At 34.2% G+C, this 20,893-nt stretch overlaps 3 protein-coding genes and 1 non-coding gene across 5 annotated transcripts; all 4 read right to left on the bottom strand.

The window, feature by feature from the left end:
- Window positions 1-1,965: 1,965 nt before the first annotated feature.
- Window positions 1,966-7,597, bottom strand: LOC114414489 (guanine nucleotide-binding protein subunit beta-2). Of its 2 annotated transcripts, XM_028378767.1 has the most exons (7): window positions 7,472-7,597; window positions 7,203-7,377; window positions 7,011-7,105; window positions 5,114-5,538; window positions 4,394-4,751; window positions 3,039-3,152; window positions 1,966-2,449 (listed from the first exon to the last, which is right to left on the bottom strand). In XM_028378767.1, the coding sequence occupies exons 2-7, from the start codon at window positions 7,306-7,308 to the stop codon at window positions 2,414-2,416; spliced, it is 1,134 nt and encodes a 377-aa protein (XP_028234568.1). In that variant the 5' UTR covers window positions 7,309-7,377; window positions 7,472-7,597; the 3' UTR covers window positions 1,966-2,413. The 2 variants fall into 2 exon arrangements, with proteins under 2 accessions (XP_028234568.1, XP_028234567.1); XM_028378766.1 differs by lacking the exon at window positions 7,472-7,597 and having other exon boundaries at window positions 7,203-7,450.
- Window positions 7,598-8,514: 917 nt separating this feature from the next.
- Window positions 8,515-8,586, bottom strand: TRNAE-UUC. Its single transcript has one exon. It is a non-coding gene; the product is annotated as a tRNA-Glu (tRNA).
- A 1,475-nt stretch (window positions 8,587-10,061) lies between these two features.
- LOC114414487 (glucan endo-1,3-beta-D-glucosidase-like) lies at window positions 10,062-13,856 on the bottom strand. The gene is made up of 5 exons (XM_028378764.1): window positions 13,632-13,856; window positions 12,769-13,433; window positions 11,103-11,429; window positions 10,752-11,025; window positions 10,062-10,294 (listed from the first exon to the last, which is right to left on the bottom strand). Exons 1-5 carry the CDS (start codon window positions 13,705-13,707, stop codon window positions 10,257-10,259), a joined length of 1,380 nt encoding a protein of 459 aa, XP_028234565.1. The 5' UTR covers window positions 13,708-13,856; the 3' UTR covers window positions 10,062-10,256.
- Window positions 13,857-16,204: 2,348 nt separating this feature from the next.
- Window positions 16,205-19,397, bottom strand: LOC114414488 (probable receptor-like serine/threonine-protein kinase At4g34500). The gene is made up of 7 exons (XM_028378765.1): window positions 18,767-19,397; window positions 18,087-18,191; window positions 17,852-17,974; window positions 17,452-17,622; window positions 17,219-17,348; window positions 16,920-17,129; window positions 16,205-16,561 (listed from the first exon to the last, which is right to left on the bottom strand). Exons 1-7 carry the CDS (start codon window positions 19,231-19,233, stop codon window positions 16,448-16,450), a joined length of 1,320 nt encoding a protein of 439 aa, XP_028234566.1. The 5' UTR covers window positions 19,234-19,397; the 3' UTR covers window positions 16,205-16,447.
- Between the last annotated feature and the right edge of the window lie 1,496 nt (window positions 19,398-20,893).

Below are 20,893 nucleotides of genomic sequence, written 5' to 3'. Positions count from 1 at the left end.
AAATAATAGAAATTATACTCAAGGTTTCCAAATGTGATTTCTTTAGTCATATTATGTCATAAATTTTAGATATTACATTGCCAAATCATGCTAAATACTAATTTAACTTCAATTTGATCAGCCAAACTCCTTCTAGGTTGGTTCAAATGGTTAGGAAAACGAGAGGTTGCGAGTTCGAAATATTTGTTAATAAAAAAATTATTTAAACTAAACCATTTTTGTTGCAATAATAGGATTTTTATTCCGAAGCTATTTGAAAATATTTCTTAGCATTTATTTTTGTTGTTACCCGTTCAAGTAATATGAGTGGAGACAGATGATGAACTTGAACAAGAATTGTATTAATTAGGGGAAATACCATTGACAAGTGATTGAGGAAGCGTGAACGATACTAAGGGAACAACTATGCGTGTCAAAATATCAAGCACTGGAACCACAAGCGGTGTGTGCTTGTGGAGGTAATTTTTTTTTCGATTTTTTTATTTGGACTCTATTTTAAATTATTATTAAAAATAAAATCAATAACACTTTTGAGTTCGAAGTCATAATATTTATTATAACTTATTATTTTTTACTTTTTTTAACTGAATTTTTGTACGATTTTAAAGTCATATATGTTTTTTTTTGTTTTTTTATATCTTATGAATTTAAAGTTATAAGTTTTTTTTGTTATTTTTTAACTCTTTAAAGTTTTTTCTTTTAAAATTTTTAATTTATTTTTATTTTCTTTTTTTTGCTTTCATTTTTTAAATTATAAATAATTTTATTTATTTAATTATTAAATAAATATAATATAATTTTTATTTTTTATTTTTTAAATTTGTATTGTTTATTTTATATTAATTTATTATATTATTTTTAATTTAGCAACTACTTTTATTATTAAATTATTAGATGTTGTTAATAGTAAATTCTTTTATATAAAATAAATAATATTATTTCATAAAGTATAAGTTAATATTAATAACAAAATATTTTAATATTTGTTTTAGAATTTTTTTTTTTTTAAAATTTAAGTATTTAAAATAAAAAAAATATTCAAAAAAATATATTAAATAACATTATGTTAGTTTTGTATTTCATTTACAAAACAAATTAAATACAATAACATTATTAAAAAATTATCTAAATTTTAAATATACAAAATATATCAAATAAAATAATATTCAAATAATTAAATAAATAAAACTATTTACAATTTTTTTAAAAAAATGAAAGCATAACAAAAGAAAACAAATAAATGAAAAATTCTAAAAGAAAAAACTTTAAAGGTAAAAAACTTGCAACTAAGTTAAAAAAAACTTACAACTTCAATCTCGTAAGATTAAAAAAAAAATACATATACAACTTTAAAATCGTAAATAAAAAAAATTAAACTGAAGTAGTAAAAAATTTTGCAACTTCAATTAAAATAAGTAAAAATAATAATAAGTCATAACAAATGTTACGACTTCTAACTCAAAAGTTGTAACATTTGTTATGACTTATTTTATTTTCTTTTCGGTAATAATTTAAAATCGACCTCCAAATGAAAAAAAAATACACCCTTTTTGTAAAAGTCCCACGTGTGAAACATGGGCATGCAACATTATAATGAAACTTGTGTCTCTAGAGAGAAAAAATCTAGAAAAGCAATTACAAGTTTGAAATGGGAGATATAAAAAACACACACAAGGCATAATCCAAAGAGACTTATCTATGTTTAGGACAAAATTAATAAGAAAAACATAATCAATTTCAAAATTCGGAAGTTTTGGCTTCATCGAGTACACCCGATAATATATAAGAAAAAGAAAAGAATTAAACAATGAACTGAATCGTCGCTCTCATCCTGTTGCATTATATTTTATCTTCATTTTTACAAACTAAACAGTGAAATAACTTCACCTTCCACTTCATTCCACTTTTTACCACTCATCCAAATATCCTAGACCGCCAAAAAAAAAAAAAAACTCCACAACAAGATTCAATAATGTAATTCTCATTCTCATGAATAAATATTTCAAGCAAAATGTATCGTCTCGTTTATTTTATTGAAGTTATTTATATGGTTATGAACATTATTTAACTCCATTTGTCTGTCACTGCGGTTTGAGGCAGGTGAAGTAGGTTGGTCTTACCAAGTTGTAATGTCTTGGAACAAAATTGAGGTGACAAAAGTAAACAGTCCTTCATTTTGGTATCAAAGCGATGAGTACAATGGAAAAAACTAGCAGCTCACATACAGGGACCAATAGGTACGGGGATAAACTAACCGCCCCACTAAATCCATTTTTAAAGGCTATATATAGCCTTTGGCTTCCAATTTTTCTTCACATTCACCATCGAAAGCGTCGCTATTGGGCTGTAGTGAACCGCAATACAATGAAAGGAGAGGCTTAGACAAAGGTGGTCAAAAAAAATACTTGATGGCTCAAACCACCCTCCTATACCCTCCAAATGCCCATATCTGCAAAGCAAATAATTATGTCAAACTAACACCTACATTTTCCAAGTGATTAAAGATAAAAGGCACACGGGACCCATGAATTCAACCAGTAACTTCCACATAAACTAATACTCGAGTCGAGGATCCAGTTGATACAATATCCACTGATTATCAATGCCAGTGTCAAGACAATATTAGTAAAAGAAAAAGTTTCATCAACATCGCTAATTAAGCAGCCAATACCAGTGGCTAAATGATAAGGAACACAGGATGATGAAAAATGTGATTCCAGCACCAGAAAATGGTCTTGCTCAAGGATTTTACCATTGCCTAAGAATAATCCTAAAGCAATCAAGTTTTGAACTTCAACTCAATACATGTTTTCTGTAAGCTCTTATATGATATGTCAATTTATTGCATTTTCTGGCTTAAATCCTAATTCTTTTTTCTGACATTAAAAATAAGTGAAAGCTTGTAAGCAAAGAAGACAAATATAATTATCCAAGCAAACTTTAAAGAACATGAAAAATATCAACCAACATAGAAGCTAACTTCCAATGTCACACACATAACCCATAAACTTCTAAATCAGGCCAAAATGCATGCTCACCTTTATGTTTGTATCCCAACTTCCTGTACACAAGGCACTTCCATCAGCTGACAAACCTAAACAGCTGATCCTGTCCTCGTGAGTGTTTTGAAGAGATCCTAAATTCAAGACCACCTGCGATAAAACAAAGAAATAGGTATTGTTAGTCATAGTGCATGTTTGGATATAATCACAAAAGTTGCAATAGATACAAGTACATGAGCAAGTACAAATTAATGAGGCAAGCAAAAGCAACATCTAAAAAGACATTTGTTTTTTGTCAGTTTTCTCTCCTTTTCTTTGAGTGTGTGTGTGTGCACGCATGCATGAGTGTCAACTGCTGGAAGTCAAAGATTTTATATAGTGCCACTCTGCACAACTTAATCTAAGTTGGAACTCTTTTTCAACTTCCTTTGCCTTGCCTTTTTCCAAAATAAGAAAAACCTCAATCAATCACTTCAAAATATTCATATTGACTCTTTTTACTGGCCCACAAAGCAAGGTCATGTATTAGGTAATGTCTTTAGACAAAGAACCCAAACCTCTCAAAACCAGAAGATCCAATATGCTGACATTCATAATAACTAGACCTAATTGAGTTACCTATAAAACAAAAAACACAACACCCAATTCAAGGAGCCAATTATGTGACATCTACCACAGTTCTTAGACATAGTAACATGTAAAGGAAAATAACTGCTCTATACCCCCAAGGCATTGATTTTAAAAGAAGCCTAAATTAATAATTTGGTCTTTATTTACATATGGCGCCATTTTTGCTTTGATCAAATAAGAAACTGGCCTGTAAATGTTTTTAAATGTAAGAACAAAACCATATTGTTTTTTTTTTAATAAAGGAACTAAAACAAGAAATGGTGTTATATGAAATTATTAATTTAACCAAATAAGAATTTCATAAAGTTACATGCACCAATTTTTACACAAGATAAAACAACTTTTAAACCTATCATGATTTTGCAAAGTAGAGTACACCCACAATCACAATTTCTACACAAAATCACCACACGCTGAAATGTTGAAAATCTATTGAACAAGAAACAAAGTGAAACAAAACCTGATCCCCATATTATATGTAAAGTAAAACCAAATTAACCAATATATTATTAGGAATTAAAGACGGTGTTTCAGTGTTTTGTAAATTTGTTCCCCCATACAAGGTGATTCCTCACTACCATAAACAACATTTACCTATTTCTTTTATTATGTAAGTGAAATAATTCACACTAAAGATAAGCAATTGTTATGAAGTATATGTTTTGTTAAAAAGCTAAGCTGGATTTAACCAAGGTACCAGGCTGTGAGCAGAAAGAAAGCACCCTATTCTTGTTTTACATTACAATTAAGCACCAGTTTACCTTTGCCAACAAAGTGTCCCAAACATAGCAATCACCATTTGTATATCCAGCAAAAAGAAGTCTTCCAGATATGGAGAATGCAATGGAGGTCACATGTGCAGCTTCATTGTCACCATGTTGCTGATGATATACTTGTAGTTGGTGGCCGGTCCTAATGTCAAACAATCGGCAAGTTCCATCATCTGAGCCAGTTCCAAATCTATTTCCATCAGGAAAGAATTTGACAGTATTAACATCCCCCCGGTGCCCATGAAATGTCCGCACTGCTCGGCTTGCCACACGAGTGTCCCACAATCGGGCAGTTGAATCACAAGAACCAGATACAAACATTCTAGAGTTGGATCCATTAATGGAAATGCTGAGGGTGGGAAAAGCAAAAATATATTTCTTAGAAAATAATTAACACCAAACAAATAATATTCAACTGAATCATGTTTTAGATAACACTGCAATTAAACCAACTTGAAGTGCACATCATCCAACAGATTATGCTCTAAACTTGACACAGCATTTTTTGACAATGCAGTGTGTTGACTGCCATTTAGATTTCATAATCTTATTAGTGTGTGTGCAGATTTTAGGAAACAGTTTAAACATTTATGCTGCTGCTTTGCATCTTGAAGCTGAAGGGATCATTCAGTTGCAAATAAGCTGTAACTGTTACAGAAATGAAAAACAACAAATATTGGCTCAAATTAATCCAGTAATCTCCTATCATACCTAAGAACATCTGCAGTATGTCCAGACTGAAATTCACCACCAAAAACAGATGTTCTAAAGCCAGTAGTAATATCCCATAAAACACATGTCTGATCACCAGAACCAGTAACCAAGTGAGTATCTTCGTCTGGAACATACTGACAAGAGGAAACATAACCTTTATGTCCACTAAGCATCTGTGAAACGGCTAGATTCCCATCCCTGTCGGCGGGGGAATTAAGATTGAAAATGGAGCAAACACTGTCAAGGCCCCCACATGCAACGGATTGACCAGTTGGGGAGAAAGCACAGGTCATGACCCACGCACAGGGAAGCTTTATGGCATGAGTTTTCTGGCTTGTTAGAGCATTCCACACTATTAATCGCCCATCTTGGGATGCACTAACAATTCGATTCTTTTCTGAAGTCCAATCCAATGAGTACACCTGCAAATTCAAATGAATACATAGTAATTAATACTGCTTCTCCATGTTAACCTGGAGCGAAGAAGTAAGTGGAGAAGTAAATGATTCTTTGATCAGACTTAATGAGTCCAATAACCGACAGTTATTATTTTCTATTTAAAATTCTAACTATTTTACCCTCTTAATATTATAGTTACCAAGTTAGATGGCTGTGCTTTATAGTTGATTTTTAACAGTTGTCAACAAGGTGCTTGTTTCTTGCCCGTATGGAAAACGGTACACCTATATTGCCAATGCATGCCTCAACTGGCATGAGATGCTAATTCCCCCTTCTGGGATAAATTATTAGGTAGTCCAAGACCACCACCTGTCCAAGTCCCCACCAATATCTTCGTGACAAATGCTTAAGTTTTTCAATTTACTAGGAATAAAGAATAACACTTAACTATATGTCACATGGAGATTAATAGGGAACATGGCAATCCAGGTTCACTTGATAATTTCTCCCCTTTTGGTGCTTGGCCACGCCGCTTTGAACGCTACTTTTGCTTCTTTTTACTACACTTCTCTCCCTTGGTTTCTACAAAATTTATTGGCAAGCACATGGCAGTGGATGTGGTGTAAACATACAATGCAAAATTTATTGAGTTGCATTAAAGACCAAGACATAATAACCAATGCATTAATTCACTCTGAGCAGCAAATGTTGGCCCAGGGGCTAGTCCCCCACAATGTGATAAACCAAGGTCTGAATCCTGGCAAGGAGAGGTGTTCATATTTAGTGTCTAACAATGCCTTGAACCAAATTGTCTCCGAAAATAGATTCCTGGAAACATTGGCGTATGGCTTTGCTTATAGTAACAAAACAACAATGTTTTTTACCCTTATATCATTTATAACTGTACCCTCCAGGATTTGGGCCGAGTTATTGCCAATCTTCTAGGCCGACCTAGTTGGGGACCAAGGGAGAGGGTGTGGTTGCACTAGATACCCCTGCACAATGCAAGTAACTGCTTGCTCCTCGGCTTATAGTGGGTTTGGATGTCTCCTAGAATTAATTCTAACCCCCAAAATCAATGTGAAAAATTGAAAAAGTTGAAGCAACTATTTGTTGCCTATGAAGCACGGACACCTTTCTTGTTCGGGGTGTAGGACACGTTTCCGTCACAGACACACCTTGACACTTTGTTTGACACTTGCCTGACACTTCTTATTAAGTGTCTAATTTAAAAATTATTTTTGTTGGCTTGAACGCTAAAGTTGTCACCTTTACGCAACCCATACCCGTGTCCTAGATTTTAGACATTAGCCGTGTTGAAGTGTCTGTGTTTCATAGTTTGTTGCTTTGGCCTTGAATTAAAAGCTAACCCAATTTTAATAATCGCTGACCTATTTCATTTTGAATTCCTAATGCTTTGAAGGAACGCGAATGGATTGATAAGGTAACCATAGAAAATGGGGCAGGCATTAGAACTGGGAAAGAATAAGAATACCTTTCCCGTATGACCCTGGAGCGCTCTACAACAAACGAGATCGGTGGGACCAAAGGTGACAGGGGCTCTACCTTGAGACCTCGCGTAACCAGCAACTATATAATATAACAACACAAACACAAAGAGCGTGAGTTCAGAGAGATCTAAGAGCAAAAAAAGTAATCGAAAATTGAACAAGTTCAGGGGACTCACTATCTGTATCGAGCAATGATAGACGCCTCTCCTTCAAGCGCTCCCTCAAACTGTTGATGGTTTCCGTCGCCGCCAAGTGACGCTCCTTCAGCTCCGTAACGGACATCTTTATGTTAGGTCTTCCTCTTCTTCAATTAACAATAATAAGGATGATCCTCTACATGTTTATGTTCCCCTGCATGCAGCACGCTCTCTAATTTAACTCATAAATTCAAATAACAAGACCAAGAAGAAGAACAAGAATTGCTACTGTGTGTGAGAAACAGTACATGGCACTGTTATTGGTTACTGATGCCGCCGGGCCCACTTTTCCGTCTCTCACTGCATATCATTTAGGAAAAAATATTTTTTTAACATCTAAAAAACAACATCACCTTGTTTACAGAACGAAAAAATATTTAATTTTTATATATTACTAATAGAAAATTTATTAAATAAAACTGTATGTGTCTTCGAAACTAATATTGTAATAGAACTAAAAAAAAAAGATAAATTTAGAAATTCGTTTTTTAACATGTCAATTTTGAACCCCCCTGTGAAAAAGTATTAATTCCATCCCTGCCTGCACAAGATATGCAAGAACGCCTTAGGTGATCAAACCGCAGCAGTACACATTATTAAGATGACAACTTGACATTGCTTGATTTCAAATCTTCCTCTGATCAGAGGTTGTTGGTTGGACGATTTTGTTTCATCTTCGGCTGTACTCATAATAATTAAGTTTCCAAAAGGTTTTTTCTCTAGCTAGATCGACCTTCATAACCACAACGTAGTCAATATGTAATGTCCTAGCCTGCAGAATCTGGATCATGAGCTTTCCGTATGCATCTTCACTCCCATTACTATAAATGAAAGCATTATTAAACTGAATTTTGCCGTAGCTAATTAAGGAACTCGTGAGTGTTTCTTTTTCTAGCTTTGGCATAGCAAATCACGAAACTCATGTAGTTTGAGGGTCCAGTAAATAATGATCCTTTGTTATCTGGGTCATATATATTTGATCTTATCAGTGTCATTAATTTGAACAAGAACAAGATTGCTAGAATCTTGTATTATTCAAATCTTCAGCTTCGTTCGGATCAGAATCTGGCATTTTTATCTTCTGTACCTCCACCATGACCCTTCAACAGAATCAATGTTACTCATCTTGCTTTTGCGAGTTGTAACCATCAACAAAAGAAGAAGCACCCTCATAGTCATGTTTGGTGTATGGACGGTTAGCAGCATATATTTAAAAAATAGAAAAATAGTTTTTATATTTTAACCAATGATTGAGAAAATACCTGAATGAAGGAAAACAAAAATTTAAATATTCCGTTGCCGGGAATCGAACCCGGGTCTCCTGGGTGAAAGCCAGATATCCTAACCGCTGGACGACAACGGATCATTGAATAGTTGGTGGCCGATATAATTGAAAATACTGCAAAGTAATCAATATCATCGAGCTCCATTCCAAACCTTTGAGTTTTAGCTTCTAAAATCTCTTGTCACAACATCACCGAGATTCGTTCCAATAGATTACACCACAATTTACCAATTTCTCATAAGGAATGTTGTCATTACACCACAATCTTTGCAAGAAACCTCAATATATATACACGCACGTACAGCATCTATATAAAATCATAATTAAATGTATTAAAAAATAAATATCTGTTTAGGAGAAAATTTTATTATATTCCAAAATTAAAGCACTGTTGAAAATTTTAACAATAACCAACTGTTATATTAACATGACTTATCGTTAATAGTAATAATGAATGAAACACAGCCTTTTTATATTTCTATTATCTAACTTTCACTGGCTAACGAATAACTAGTTAAAGTCTGCTGATCAAAAAACAAAAACTAGTTAATGTCCAAGCATAGCGGTGATATATATATATATATATATATATTTTTAATAAAAGGGGGAAAACCCCAATATATATAGCGTGATATCTAATGCTTCTTCAATCCTCACGATTATCCTAAAAAGGTACTTGTCTCACGTTTATTTTTTTATTTTTATTTTTGTGAATACGAAAATAAGAATATTAATTTCTATGTTTATTAGAAATTTATGAAAATATATTTAAATAATATTTTATTCTAAAAAAAAGGCACATTATCATGTCTTTACAGTTTTTATTTCTATAAGAGAAGGTAGAAAAGTTAGATTCTTATATATTGAAAATATTTTTATTGAATAAAAATCCTAATACACACTCATTACCTGATTACCAAATACTCACTATTCAACTTACCTTTGTGTATTTACTACCACAACAAAGTAGTGTCAATTTTTTTCCTATAGCGGGCTTTTTCGTAATTTTTTTGAAAAAATTACAAAAATGAGTAGATTTCTGATAAATTATGAAAATGAATAAATTGTGTTTTAAAATATAATTTTTAATATTTTTATTTAAAATATTAGAAATTTTATTTTCAAGCACGACTTACCTATTTTTCATAATTTATTTAAAATCTATTCATTTCAATAAAAAAAGATTAAAAAAATTCTATTATTGAGAATGAAAGATTATTTTGAAATAAACTCCCTCTAATAATGAAAGATTGAGGTAATTTCTATACAAGTATTAACTCTGGTAATCTTACTATTTTTTTTAAACACTGAAAAAAAAAACTCTTCAAAAGAGGTTTCCTGGCAACCCCAGATACTATTTAAAACTATTTGCAGTTTAAATCTTGCGCAATAAAGAGAAAACGTCTCATTGGACATCCTAATCGAAATTATTAAGTCCCATTCTGCCCCAGAGGCCCACACTATACCTACACCCTAGCATGAGCATAATCGCATTTGGAACTATATGGCCGAAAGAATTTTTAACATTTAAAAAATGGGAGGGGTTGGAATCGTAAAATAAAAGAAAACAAATGTGGATTGCCACACAACGAGAATCGGAATGCCTCTACAGTTAAAGCTATATAAAATCGAAAGCCTATATATAACTAAAAAGAGGGCAAAGTATAAGCCCTTATTCATTAATTTAATTCTAAATACACCTCTATCCACAAAACTTATTAGTTAACATCAAGCCGAAGCCTCTGTTTTCAGGTGCTCCCACCAGTGTAAATGCAAGCATTGTAACCTACCAAGAGGAGGAGAAATCGAGTTAGACAACCGAAATAATATATGATAGGAACTTATAACATCATCATCTCCTTGCCATGCCATCGATTAGAAACCAGAACAACGGCCATAAAGCACAAAGTTAAATGCCTATATATATATAATTCAATTTCCACCAAACAAACGCCACCTAAAATATCAAAAGCTATATGGTCTTTGGATATAGACCATTATATAAAAAGTAAAGTTTTGCCAGATGGATTTTGGTAACTTAAAGCATCACACGTTTTTGCCAGCAAAGACAATGTTATCTTTTCTCCCGATTCTATTCCCATCAAAGAAGAATAGTACGGTCGGTTGCTTATAAATGTATATCCAGTTGCACTTCTTATGGGTAGTTTTTTTCATTTTGGATTAAGCCTAAAATGATTAACATTAAAAATAAAAGAATAAGGGTTAGCAACGCATTTGCTTACTTGGATTTTGGGATGTGAGTGTTGCTGATTGAGAGAAATCACAGTTCCATTGATTTTTGCCAGAAGTTTGATAGTAGAGATTCATGGCAAATGCAGCATGGGATGCTATTGTGTTAGGCTCAAAACAAGAGCCTCCTGGCTGAATTGGCCCGCAATCTATACCTTGGCTACAGGCGTAGTCAATGTTGGCCTGCAACTGAGCATCAGAAACTCCAGCTTTCGCTACACACCATCCAGCAGTGTTTGGTGCTGGAGTTACCGGAGTTGTTGGAGTCTGTCATATGTTACCAAAAACATCATTATAAAATCTCACGAACCTCTTAAGACAGACGACATCAACACTTTTCTCACCTGCTGGCTAGACTTGGTTAATCCAACATCGTACAACACGGTGCGATCAGTTTTGAACATACCAAATGCACGTTCAGATCCTGGGCCTGGTTTTAGATCCTCATCATAGAGTGCAAAAATGTAAGTGTCCACAGACTTCCCAGGCATCAAAGGTGTCCCAACCAATGATCTAAGATGAGCAATCAGGTTCCCGTTATAGGCCTTTGCATTTTCAACACTTGGTCCCACTTCGTTACTGTCGCCACGTGAGGGCCATCCAGTCTCAGCAACCACAATCTCCACGTCCTGGAACCCCATGGCACTCAAAGCAGAATGTACAGCATCAACCTGCTCATGCATTCAAACCCAAATACTATTAAAGGGTTTCCGTTTTTATTTTATTAGCAGCATAATGTGTGCACCTACCAAATTTTGAACTATTAGCAATTGGACCTAGTGGTAGGAGTTACTCCCAGACATTAAAAAAATTTCTTCCTTTTTATTCCATGAGATACAAGAAAAAACAAGGGTTTACCAACCAATCTACCATATTCACTCCCTCACTGTGCCCGATTTTCTTTATCTACTATGCCCAACAATTATTGAAACTTTGGAAGGACTTGGTTTTGTGACCACATTATGCGTAGCCAGCCTGTCGTCTCCAATCAAAGTTAGTGAGGGTATGCACTATTATTACTCAACTACACACAGATAATAAGAATGAATCCACTCTTATTTTGAGTTATGACACCAGGGTAAGGCCAATCCAGAATCCTCCTCAATTTTCTCTTTGCTCTTATACATATAAACTCATACATATTCAGTCCTATTTACGCAAATCTATCATTCACAATTGTACACAATCTTACGCATTAGCAACTGCGTCTACTTTCGAGTTTAACACGGAAAGTTCAAGTAAAGTCATCTAAACTCAAACGAAACATGTTGCATGATAAAATAATAAGTGTTTAAAAGTTAATAAAATTACTATATTTAACAATAACAATTTGTGATCGGATAATAATATTAAATTCATCAAATAATTGAAATATTTTGAATACCAGTTGTATAAAGTATAACCAACATTACACTCTCATTGCAACCGCAGGGACAAAATTTAAATAGTTAAAGGAACTATTAAGTCATGCATGTAGCCCAATCAAATGAGTTTCAATTTGAAAGCAATGACCGTCATCGTATTATATTGATCATCACTACAGTACTAAGAGGAAAAAACAAGCTGAGCAAAAAGATCACGTACGTCATTGCATAAATGCCCAGGTTTTAACTTCAAGATCAAGCCGTAACTTCAAGAGTCAAGATTCAACATCTTTGTTCAGGACCAGGTTTTACTAATTGTTTAAAGATCAAGCCCTAACAAAATCAAATTCTCCCATCATCCATACATTTTAACATTAATTTATGTACTCATAACGGTTTAACCTTTAAATCTTTTTATAAATGTGAAGGCTGAAAGACAAGATTAGCAATGTATTGGTTAGATTGAAGAGCAAGATTTAAAATCATGAATATATACATCATATCTAAGGGCGAACACTGTAGCCACGTGGATGGAATATAGAAAGTAGAAAACAGAGGATGATTGTCTAGTCGACTCGAACGTCAACATGTGTCATTAAAAAAAAATATATTAAAACCCAAGACACTGAAAAACAGTACTACTGACCTGAGCATCGAACATGTTCGTGTAAAGCTTCCCGTTGCCTGAGTCGACCCGGCCCGAGTTGGGCTGGAAGAGGCAAAACGCCAGCGTCTCGGATCTTGGGTCGCTCTGGTAAGCGAAGAACGGGTACGGGTTGATCGTGAACGGCGATTTGTTGTCCTTCAGAAGCGCCAGCAGCTGTTTCAGCGTGTCTTGCAGCGCCGGGTTGAACAACCCGGACGACGGCGGGTCCGACTGAGTCAACACGGCCATCGAGTGCACCGTCGAGACCCTGATCTTGCCACCGAGCGAGGCCGCGCCGAGGGCATTTTGGACATTTCGCATCGCCGGGACGAGCTGAGACAGTAGACCCTGGTCGGCTAAGGTCAAAATCTCGTTTCCGACGGTGATGAGAGTGATGTTGCTCGCCGGGTAGTAGGGCAAGACGTTCGCGTTCACCCACTGAGTGGCCGCGTTGGGATCGGCGGCGAGACTCGGAATGTCGCCGTTGGCGGCGCCGATGACGATTCCGATGCCGGAATTGGCGAGGGCCTTGATGATGGCGGGATCGGCACCGTAGAGACGGACTTTTCCGATGGTTGTGGATTTGAGGAGGTTGGCCGTGTCCTCCGGCGCCGGAAGGTTGTCGGCGACCTGGCCGTAGTTTACTCCGATGAAAGATTGCGACTCTGCAAGAACAAGAACCCAAGAAGTTAATAATCAAAGATTAAAAAGAAATTGAGAAGGAGAGAGAGAAACAGTTATAGTTTCGGTTTTCCGAGAAAAGTAACATAGCTTTTTGTTGAAAGCAAGAGAGAAAAAATAAAAAGGTAGTAACAGTGACAGTAACAGTAACAGTGAAGGTTAGAAAAAGAGAGGTAACTAACCAGCGAGGGAGAGGGAGATGAGCAATAGAGAAAGGGAGAGGAGAATTGAAGAATTGGAAGGTGTAGTAATAGCCATTGCTTGCTTAATCTTCGAGTGTAGAATAGATGATTCCTTCTCTCGTATAAAAGGAGATGATGATGCAGAACCGACAAAATAAAATAAAAAAAGATTAGATGATGCAGTAGAACTAAGTTGTAACGGTAGAAACACATTAGCTGGATGCTGGATCTAATATTGTTTCGGTTTTAAATTCCAACCACAAAAAGTGGTATGGCCGCGTACATGTTGTCCTTGTCGACTCCTCAGTTTCGCCCATTGGTGTGCTTATGATAATACCCTTTCATGCCTTCAATGTTCATAAAGTTAACGACCCCATTCAAAAGGTTCAACCCAACATTTGTGGAAAAAGCTGTTTTAGAAATTTCTTACTCAATACAATTCTACTTTTTTATTTTTGGGTATTTTGATGTGAGAGAAAGGATCGCTAACCTTGAAAATACTTTGTAATTGTTTTCTTGATTGAGATTTCAAGACTACGGATGTCTTGGACAAAAATGGTGACTTGCAAAATGTATCATATATAAGACTCGAGTCATTAACTATAATTGGGGTATATAATTGTTTCGGAATATGTTTATTAAGGTCGGAGGTTACCTACTCAAGATCATTAAAAATGCATTCTATCTTATTTTATGGCATAGCATATGTTAGATAGGAAACCAAAGCAATGGAAAAAAATAAAAAAAAGAATATTAGGTATAATAAGAGTAGAATCTTATGAGGAGTACATGTTATTTACCCAGAAATTTTATCTTACAATATTGATAATTTGTAGCAACATAGGATTCAAAGTCTTTATAATGTAATACTATCCTGTTTATAATGTAATATTATCCTGTTTTAATGTAGTAATAGGATTCAAATCAACCTAAGAAGTTTTACTTGCAAAATAATAGATTATACATATTTTATATTTAGACTTTTATTGTACTGTGCCATTTGTAGTGGATTTAAACCTCTTTCATTAGGTTTTAATATTTTTAGTTTTATATTTGAGCCTTTAGCTTGGAAATCTTTAGGTCTATAGCATAATAAAACAAATGTTGATTTTGTAATTAGTTTGAACTCATTTTGGAATTAAGTTTTGAGGTTTTATGAGAGAAAACTCTCTAGGTTATTAGAACCTACTGTTGGGTTTTATGTTTGAATTTTTTTAATTTAAAATGACAATTTTCATCTCAAATTATCAATTCATCCAAATTGTGGCATTGTTTTATCATTAAATGTATTTTTCAATGGAAAATTAAACATAACAGGAACAACTCCATTACTTGCTTTTTAATTACGTAACCTTTTATAGAGAAAAATATCATATCACCAATTGAAGTGTGATCTAACAGTCACAGTTGAAAACCAGATGCAATGGGCCAGTTGAAATCAGCCCATTGTGTATGGTTTGCTATAGAAAGGTGGTGGCAACTTTATTTATTATTTCAACTTGAACAGTATTTCTTTGATTTTGCAACATCGAAATTGCTAAACAATACCATCTTTTATTTTACGAAATATGCAAGCTAGAATGGTGTATTTTTGTTTTTATTCAATTTCTTTGTTTATTATTTATTTTATTAATTAATCAATAAAAAATACCATCATGAATTTAATTGTCTTATCCAAAAAAATAACACTATGAACTTATGTACATTCGTATTTAAATTTTTCTACTAAATAACATACCATGATTTTTATTTTAACGGAAAAGTTTCAATTTCCAAAATTTAGCTAAGTAAACTTATCATATTTTTTTAATATATTATATATATACTTTTCTATATTTTTTCTCTTAAAAATAAAAAGGAAAAGAGTTAATAATTTTAAAAAATGAAATAAAAATAAATACTAATGTAATGAGTTTACTATCATTTAAAAATTATTCCATTAATCTTAAAATAAGGAGTTACTTAATACTAATATAAAATGAAAACACACACTTTTGTTTGTAAATTATTTGATACACAAATTCGAAATACATTGATAGATTGAAACAACTGTTGACTTTTGTGATAATATGATGTATGCTGTATGCTGTATGCTGTATGCTGTATGCAGAGGTCTGTTCTTTGGACTTGTTTTTACGGAAGCAAATACTAATGCAGATGCCATTGTGAATCTAAAGTACCAACTCACCTTTGTTGCCCCTCCTTGGTTCTTCCTATCGTCAACGTTCTCGTTTGGCAATCTTTTGCTTTTGAACAACTAAAATTTTCTTTTTTTAATTGAAATTAATTGTTTTTGTTCTGTCGCCTTTAATTTGATAGACCGATTTGCCATGGTTCAAGAGCAATATCTCATATTGCAGTGTCACCGACACGCTCCTTTCAGTTAGCAAATATGATGATTATATGAAACCACCTTTTCCCTTTTCAAAAAACATATGAAACCACCTTTTCTTATATAGTATATTCTTTATAGGGTGTTTTAAAAATATAAAATTCTTTAAAGGCATGTATGAATGATATAAAGAGTCGAGACCAAATACATTAAGTAAAATCGAAAAACTTCCCTAAACAAATATCAGCATATTTATCTCAGGCAAATTGATAAAATTTATATGTTGTGGGAAATTCATATCTACAAAGTTCATTTCTTGACAAGACGATGCCATACATTACAGCAAAATATATGTTCAGACGGACCTACAGAGAAGAAACTACACTATTTATGCACAATGGCTTCTGACATTTTCATAATAAATTGAAAATCGTTGGAACAAATAGTTTGATCTCCAGGTTTCCATGAACAGCACAACAGATAATCATCTCCAGCTTGATTTATCTGCGGGCTCCACATGCCTTGTTGGGTATAGAATCTTACTGGAAACAGCTGCTTTAGAATGAACAGGATCTTTCTCTCGATTTGTTCTATGCTCCTATATAATCAGCAAACAAAGCATCTCGTTTAAGTTATACTATAATTTACTGAGCATCCTAAGAATATGCGCTGCAGATAATATTTTTATAAACTTTGTAACATTAATTAATGATTGAACATTTTAACCACTGACACAGTAATTGGTGCAGTTGTTTGTTAAGCATGGCATATACTTTATCTACTTAGCCACAAACACGTATTTCAAGGGTACAAACATGAGGTAGGAAGTCAGCATCAATTTATGACATTGAATAACCTAGATTAGGATGTGACATTTTGTGTCAAAACTGTGTAACGTTAACGCTGCATCCATGTGTTTTGTTTTAATAATACAGAGGCTAAGGCATAGGGCTTACAGAACGGAAGGGAAAATCATCAGCCTCAAGCATATGAACAATTTGACCCATCTTCGGTCGCTTATTGACATCCAAGTCTATACAGCGAAGACAAACCAGTAAAGCTCGCTTCAAAGATCTTGGATAGGGCTGAATATCAATTAAAGGATCAACTAGCTCATCGCCTCGACGACTTGCAACCATTACCTTAAACCAATCAACCAAGTTCATCTGAAGGACACCAAACAAAACACACACATAAGACTCGTTGGATTTTCAAGGGATACATTGAAGAAATTTGGGAGAAATCCTTGAATCACCTCTCCAGGTGGTCTAGAATAATCAATGGGACTCCTTCCTGTAATTAGCTCCATCAGTAGAATCCCAAAACTATACACATCGCTTCCCTCATTAAGCATACCAGTGCTTGCATACTCAGGTGAAACATATCTGCAGAAAATTTGTGGTATGAAATCATATAGGTAAATAGTATTATTCACCTCCATATAAGAGGAAATGAAAAAATAACTCCAAGACTTGAGAAAGAACTAACCCAAATGTCCCCATTACACGGGTTGTCACGTAGCTTTTCTCAGACCCTAAGAGCTTGGCTAGTCCAAAGTCTGATACTTTAGCATTCCACTTTTTGTCCAAAAGAATGTTACTGGATTTTACATCTCGGTGGACCACTTTGGGTTCTAATCCTTCGTGCAAGTAGGCTAGCCTGTTTTGTAATGTAGGAAGGTTAATTAATACTCCATGAAAGAATATTATTGGCAATATAGAAATTTCGTATTAACGGAGCATGATAGCAATTGTACTAGAAATACTTATTGTAAAAAATAGTAATATATCAGTTGACATGCATTATACTACATTTGAAGGTAGCTGGCATAAGTGAAACTTTGAGGTATATGTTCAATAAAACGAGACAGGAAACTCAATAAACACACCCTTTTGCAGTCCCAACAGCAATCTTCATTCTTATATCCCATGGCAAGGGGCTAACAGGTCCTACATCACCATGAAGCCACTGTTCCAATGTTCCATTGTCAACATATTCATAAACAAGCATCCTGAACAGTCAGCAAAAGTGCCATACACAATTTTAGAGTAAGTTTCTTCATTAGAAAGACATTAAATGAAAAGAAGTACAGTAATGTATGGCATGCAAACAGAATATTTTACCTTTGAGCACCTTCTGCGCAATATCCAACTAACCCCACCAAATTCTTATGTTTCACTTTTCCAATGGCTTCAACCTCCACTTTAAACTCTTTCTCTGCCTGGCCCCTTAGATACAATTCAATAATACACATGAATTTCAATAAGCCATGGCAAGGGGAAGGGAAAGAATATATTAAAAAAATGTTCCTTTAATTCAGGAAAGAGAAATATGTGCGTATTTTCTTCTTAATCTAGAGTTCTACAATACTTAATTATTATGTCCAGTTCAAATGTCATGCCAAATTTGTAGCTGCCATTTTTGTTAGATTTGGATCTCTTCTGATATAGAAAGAACAGAGTTTTTATCAAACAATAAGATCCACTAATTATATTTGACAAAAAATAATTATATTTCTCACTTTCTAACGTGATCACCGCCATTTACTAAAAAACAAGAGAAGATTGAAGTTGAATATGAAGCTACAGCTAATTAATTGCCAGCAGCTCTATCGCTGGCCCACCTAAATCACAGCCGGCGATACATGTTAGTTTGTTTAAACTTTAAGCTAAAGTATTCTCCGGATTTAGATAAATTAGCATGCCTCCAAAAGAAAAAGTTGAGGTACAGAAATCACAAACAATATACTAGTAATAAATAAACAAAAAGCAAAAGGAGACAAAGAAAAAAAAAGAATGCATACTTGTTGTTGAGAAGATTTTTGACAGCGACGACAGATCCATCCATGAGAATTCCTTTGTAGACAATCCCATAGCCTCCTTCTCCGATCACATTCACTTCCGCAAACCCTTCAGTCGCATTCTCAAGCTCCTTGAGACTATACCATCGTCCCCACCCTATGTTCGGCGACTCCGCCGACGCACTCTCTTCAATCTCAATCTCCACCTCCTCATCGATTTTCAGCTCCAGAGTATTCACCTCCACGATCTCCTTCGACACCAGAGGGATCGCGCCGGAGCTGTGCTTCACTCGCATTTTCCGCTTCTTCGAGCTCCGGCTCCGGCGAACGCACACGAGGATCAGGATCACCGTTGCGATCACGATTAGAACTGCAATTAGGAGTAGGACGTAGAGTTTGAGGCCGAGAAAGGGGGTTCGGTTAGTTAGCTCCGGCAGCGTACCGCCGGTGGAGGTGGCGGGTGGCGCCATTGCTAACTGTTAGCTGAGAAGTTTTCTCGGCGAGATATAGGAGTGAAGATGTGAGAATGTGGAGTGTTAATTGAGGAAACTGTGATCAAGTGAAGTGGTTGCTTTGCTTGAGAATTGAAAAATTAAAAGAAATAAAGAAAAGAATATTGGGAAAAGTGAGGCTTCAACTTTCATCAACGGATACAAAAGCCAAAGCGACAAGACTCAGAAGAGACACACCCAAGGATGCCGATCTAATTACACAAATGCCACTCTCGCTCTAACTGTCTCACTCCCTCTGCGTGGGGGCTGCAACGTAATTATAAATTAAGGAGTTATTTTAAATTTTATAAATAAAAATTAAAAGGAATTCATTTCTTTTACAAAATAAGAACTACATCTAATACATTTTTTTCAATAAACAAATTGTTTTTTTTAATAACTAAAAACAAATATTGTTTAACACACCCTCTGAAAATGTCTATCTAATGCACATTTTATTATTGATTCAAATTTATTAAAATTATGGATCTATTGTTTTATCTATGGTGCTATTGTAATCACTTTTTCAACGAAACCAGAGTTGTAGTATTAGTGACACTTTCTTTCGTATTGAGGGAAACATTTCAGTTGTAGGGATGCCAAATTGTATGCGTGTTTTTTAGAGTAGGGCTGAATTAATGCAAAACATTTATGCTTTCATTCTCAAGATTTTTAATTGTTGTGTATGAGAGAATAAACTTGGGGCATTCGAATTTATATTTAATAAAAGAATAGGTGAATAAATAATACATTGGGTTTGTGTACATGTGAACAAAATACGCATGATTTTAATGTCTTTTACTTTGATTTAAATACGGTCCTGGAAGTTGAAACATAATTATCTATTGTGATTTGGTGAAAGGGTCACACTTGGCTCTATATCTACATGACAAATTGACTAGGTCGGTGTTCCACGTAAACGTGATTATCCAACGTAACACACCACCAAACGATTTGTTTCAACATGCGATATTCGTTCTCTTTTCATACTTGGCTATTAGTTCAGCAACTGAAATGTGGCATTTGCATCAGTTCCATTGCTAAAACTTACTAGCATCTAAAGCATACAGGCTGGTGACATTTACATCAGTTTTAATAAAATAATGAACAAGTTTAGAAAGAATGAAAGCACAGAGGACATTATTTCTACAAACAAGAGTGGGAAAGTTATTGAGCGCGGCTCCAAATAATAAAAGGGCAACTCCAAGTACGTGAAACAATAGGCTGTCGTTAGCTACCTGTTCTTCGTTATTAAATGTTTTCAGATTAATTGCGTTGCCACTTCAACCATATTTTCAAAATAATTCAAATTATAACATCAGTATTCAGTGTCCACAGTCACGTATACGAATAGGGGTTTTGTTAGCTATCCTGTCAATAATTCCTCTTCATATTTCAATTAAAACTAGTTCGCATGAATATACTAAAAAATAAAAATTGTAATACACATGTGGATTATACACTTATAATATTTTACAGTATTGTTATTTATTAAATTTGAAAGCAAGTAAATGAGGAAAAAATTAATATTAGTTAAGAAATAAACCATATAAAAGATTTGAAAATCAAGCAAAAGAAAATAAATGTTATATAACAAAATAGAATTAACAAAGTCATAATGTTAGAAACATTATTTGTC

Source organism: Glycine soja, chromosome 6, assembly GCF_004193775.1.
Source record: "Glycine soja cultivar W05 chromosome 6, ASM419377v2, whole genome shotgun sequence".
Taxonomy (NCBI): Eukaryota; Viridiplantae; Streptophyta; class Magnoliopsida; order Fabales; family Fabaceae; genus Glycine; species Glycine soja.
Note: the sequence above shows the minus strand (reverse complement) of the source record. Positions and strands in the feature narration are given on the sequence as shown.

What these genes read in the sequence shown, in the direction of transcription:
- LOC114414489 (XM_028378767.1), bottom strand. Translation starts at nt 7,308, where the DNA reads ATGTCCGTTACGGAGCTGAAGGAGCGTCACTTGGCGGCGACGGAAACC. An exon ending in ATCATTGCTCGATACAGATA is followed by an intron (nt 7,106 to 7,202) that starts GTGAGTCCCCTG and finishes TATATTATATAG; the next exon opens with TTGCTGGTTACGCGAGGTCT. An exon ending in GTTGGGATACAAACATAAAG is followed by an intron (nt 2,450 to 3,038) that starts GTGAGCATGCAT and finishes TTTGCTTTGCAG; the next exon opens with ATATGGGCATTTGGAGGGTA.
- LOC114414487 (XM_028378764.1), bottom strand. Translation starts at nt 13,707, where the DNA reads ATGGCTATTACTACACCTTCCAATTCTTCAATTCTCCTCTCCCTTTCT. An exon ending in CATCTCCCTCTCCCTCGCTG is followed by an intron (nt 13,434 to 13,631) that starts GTTAGTTACCTC and finishes TTGTTCTTGCAG; the next exon opens with AGTCGCAATCTTTCATCGGA. An exon ending in CGAACATGTTCGATGCTCAG is followed by an intron (nt 11,430 to 12,768) that starts GTCAGTAGTACT and finishes ATGCATGAGCAG; the next exon opens with GTTGATGCTGTACATTCTGC.
- LOC114414488 (XM_028378765.1), bottom strand. Translation starts at nt 19,233, where the DNA reads ATGGCGCCACCCGCCACCTCCACCGGCGGTACGCTGCCGGAGCTAACT. An exon ending in TGCGCAGAAGGTGCTCAAAG is followed by an intron (nt 17,975 to 18,086) that starts GTAAAATATTCT and finishes CTGACTGTTCAG; the next exon opens with GATGCTTGTTTATGAATATG. An exon ending in ATTCTAGACCACCTGGAGAG is followed by an intron (nt 17,130 to 17,218) that starts GTGATTCAAGGA and finishes GGTGTCCTTCAG; the next exon opens with ATGAACTTGGTTGATTGGTT.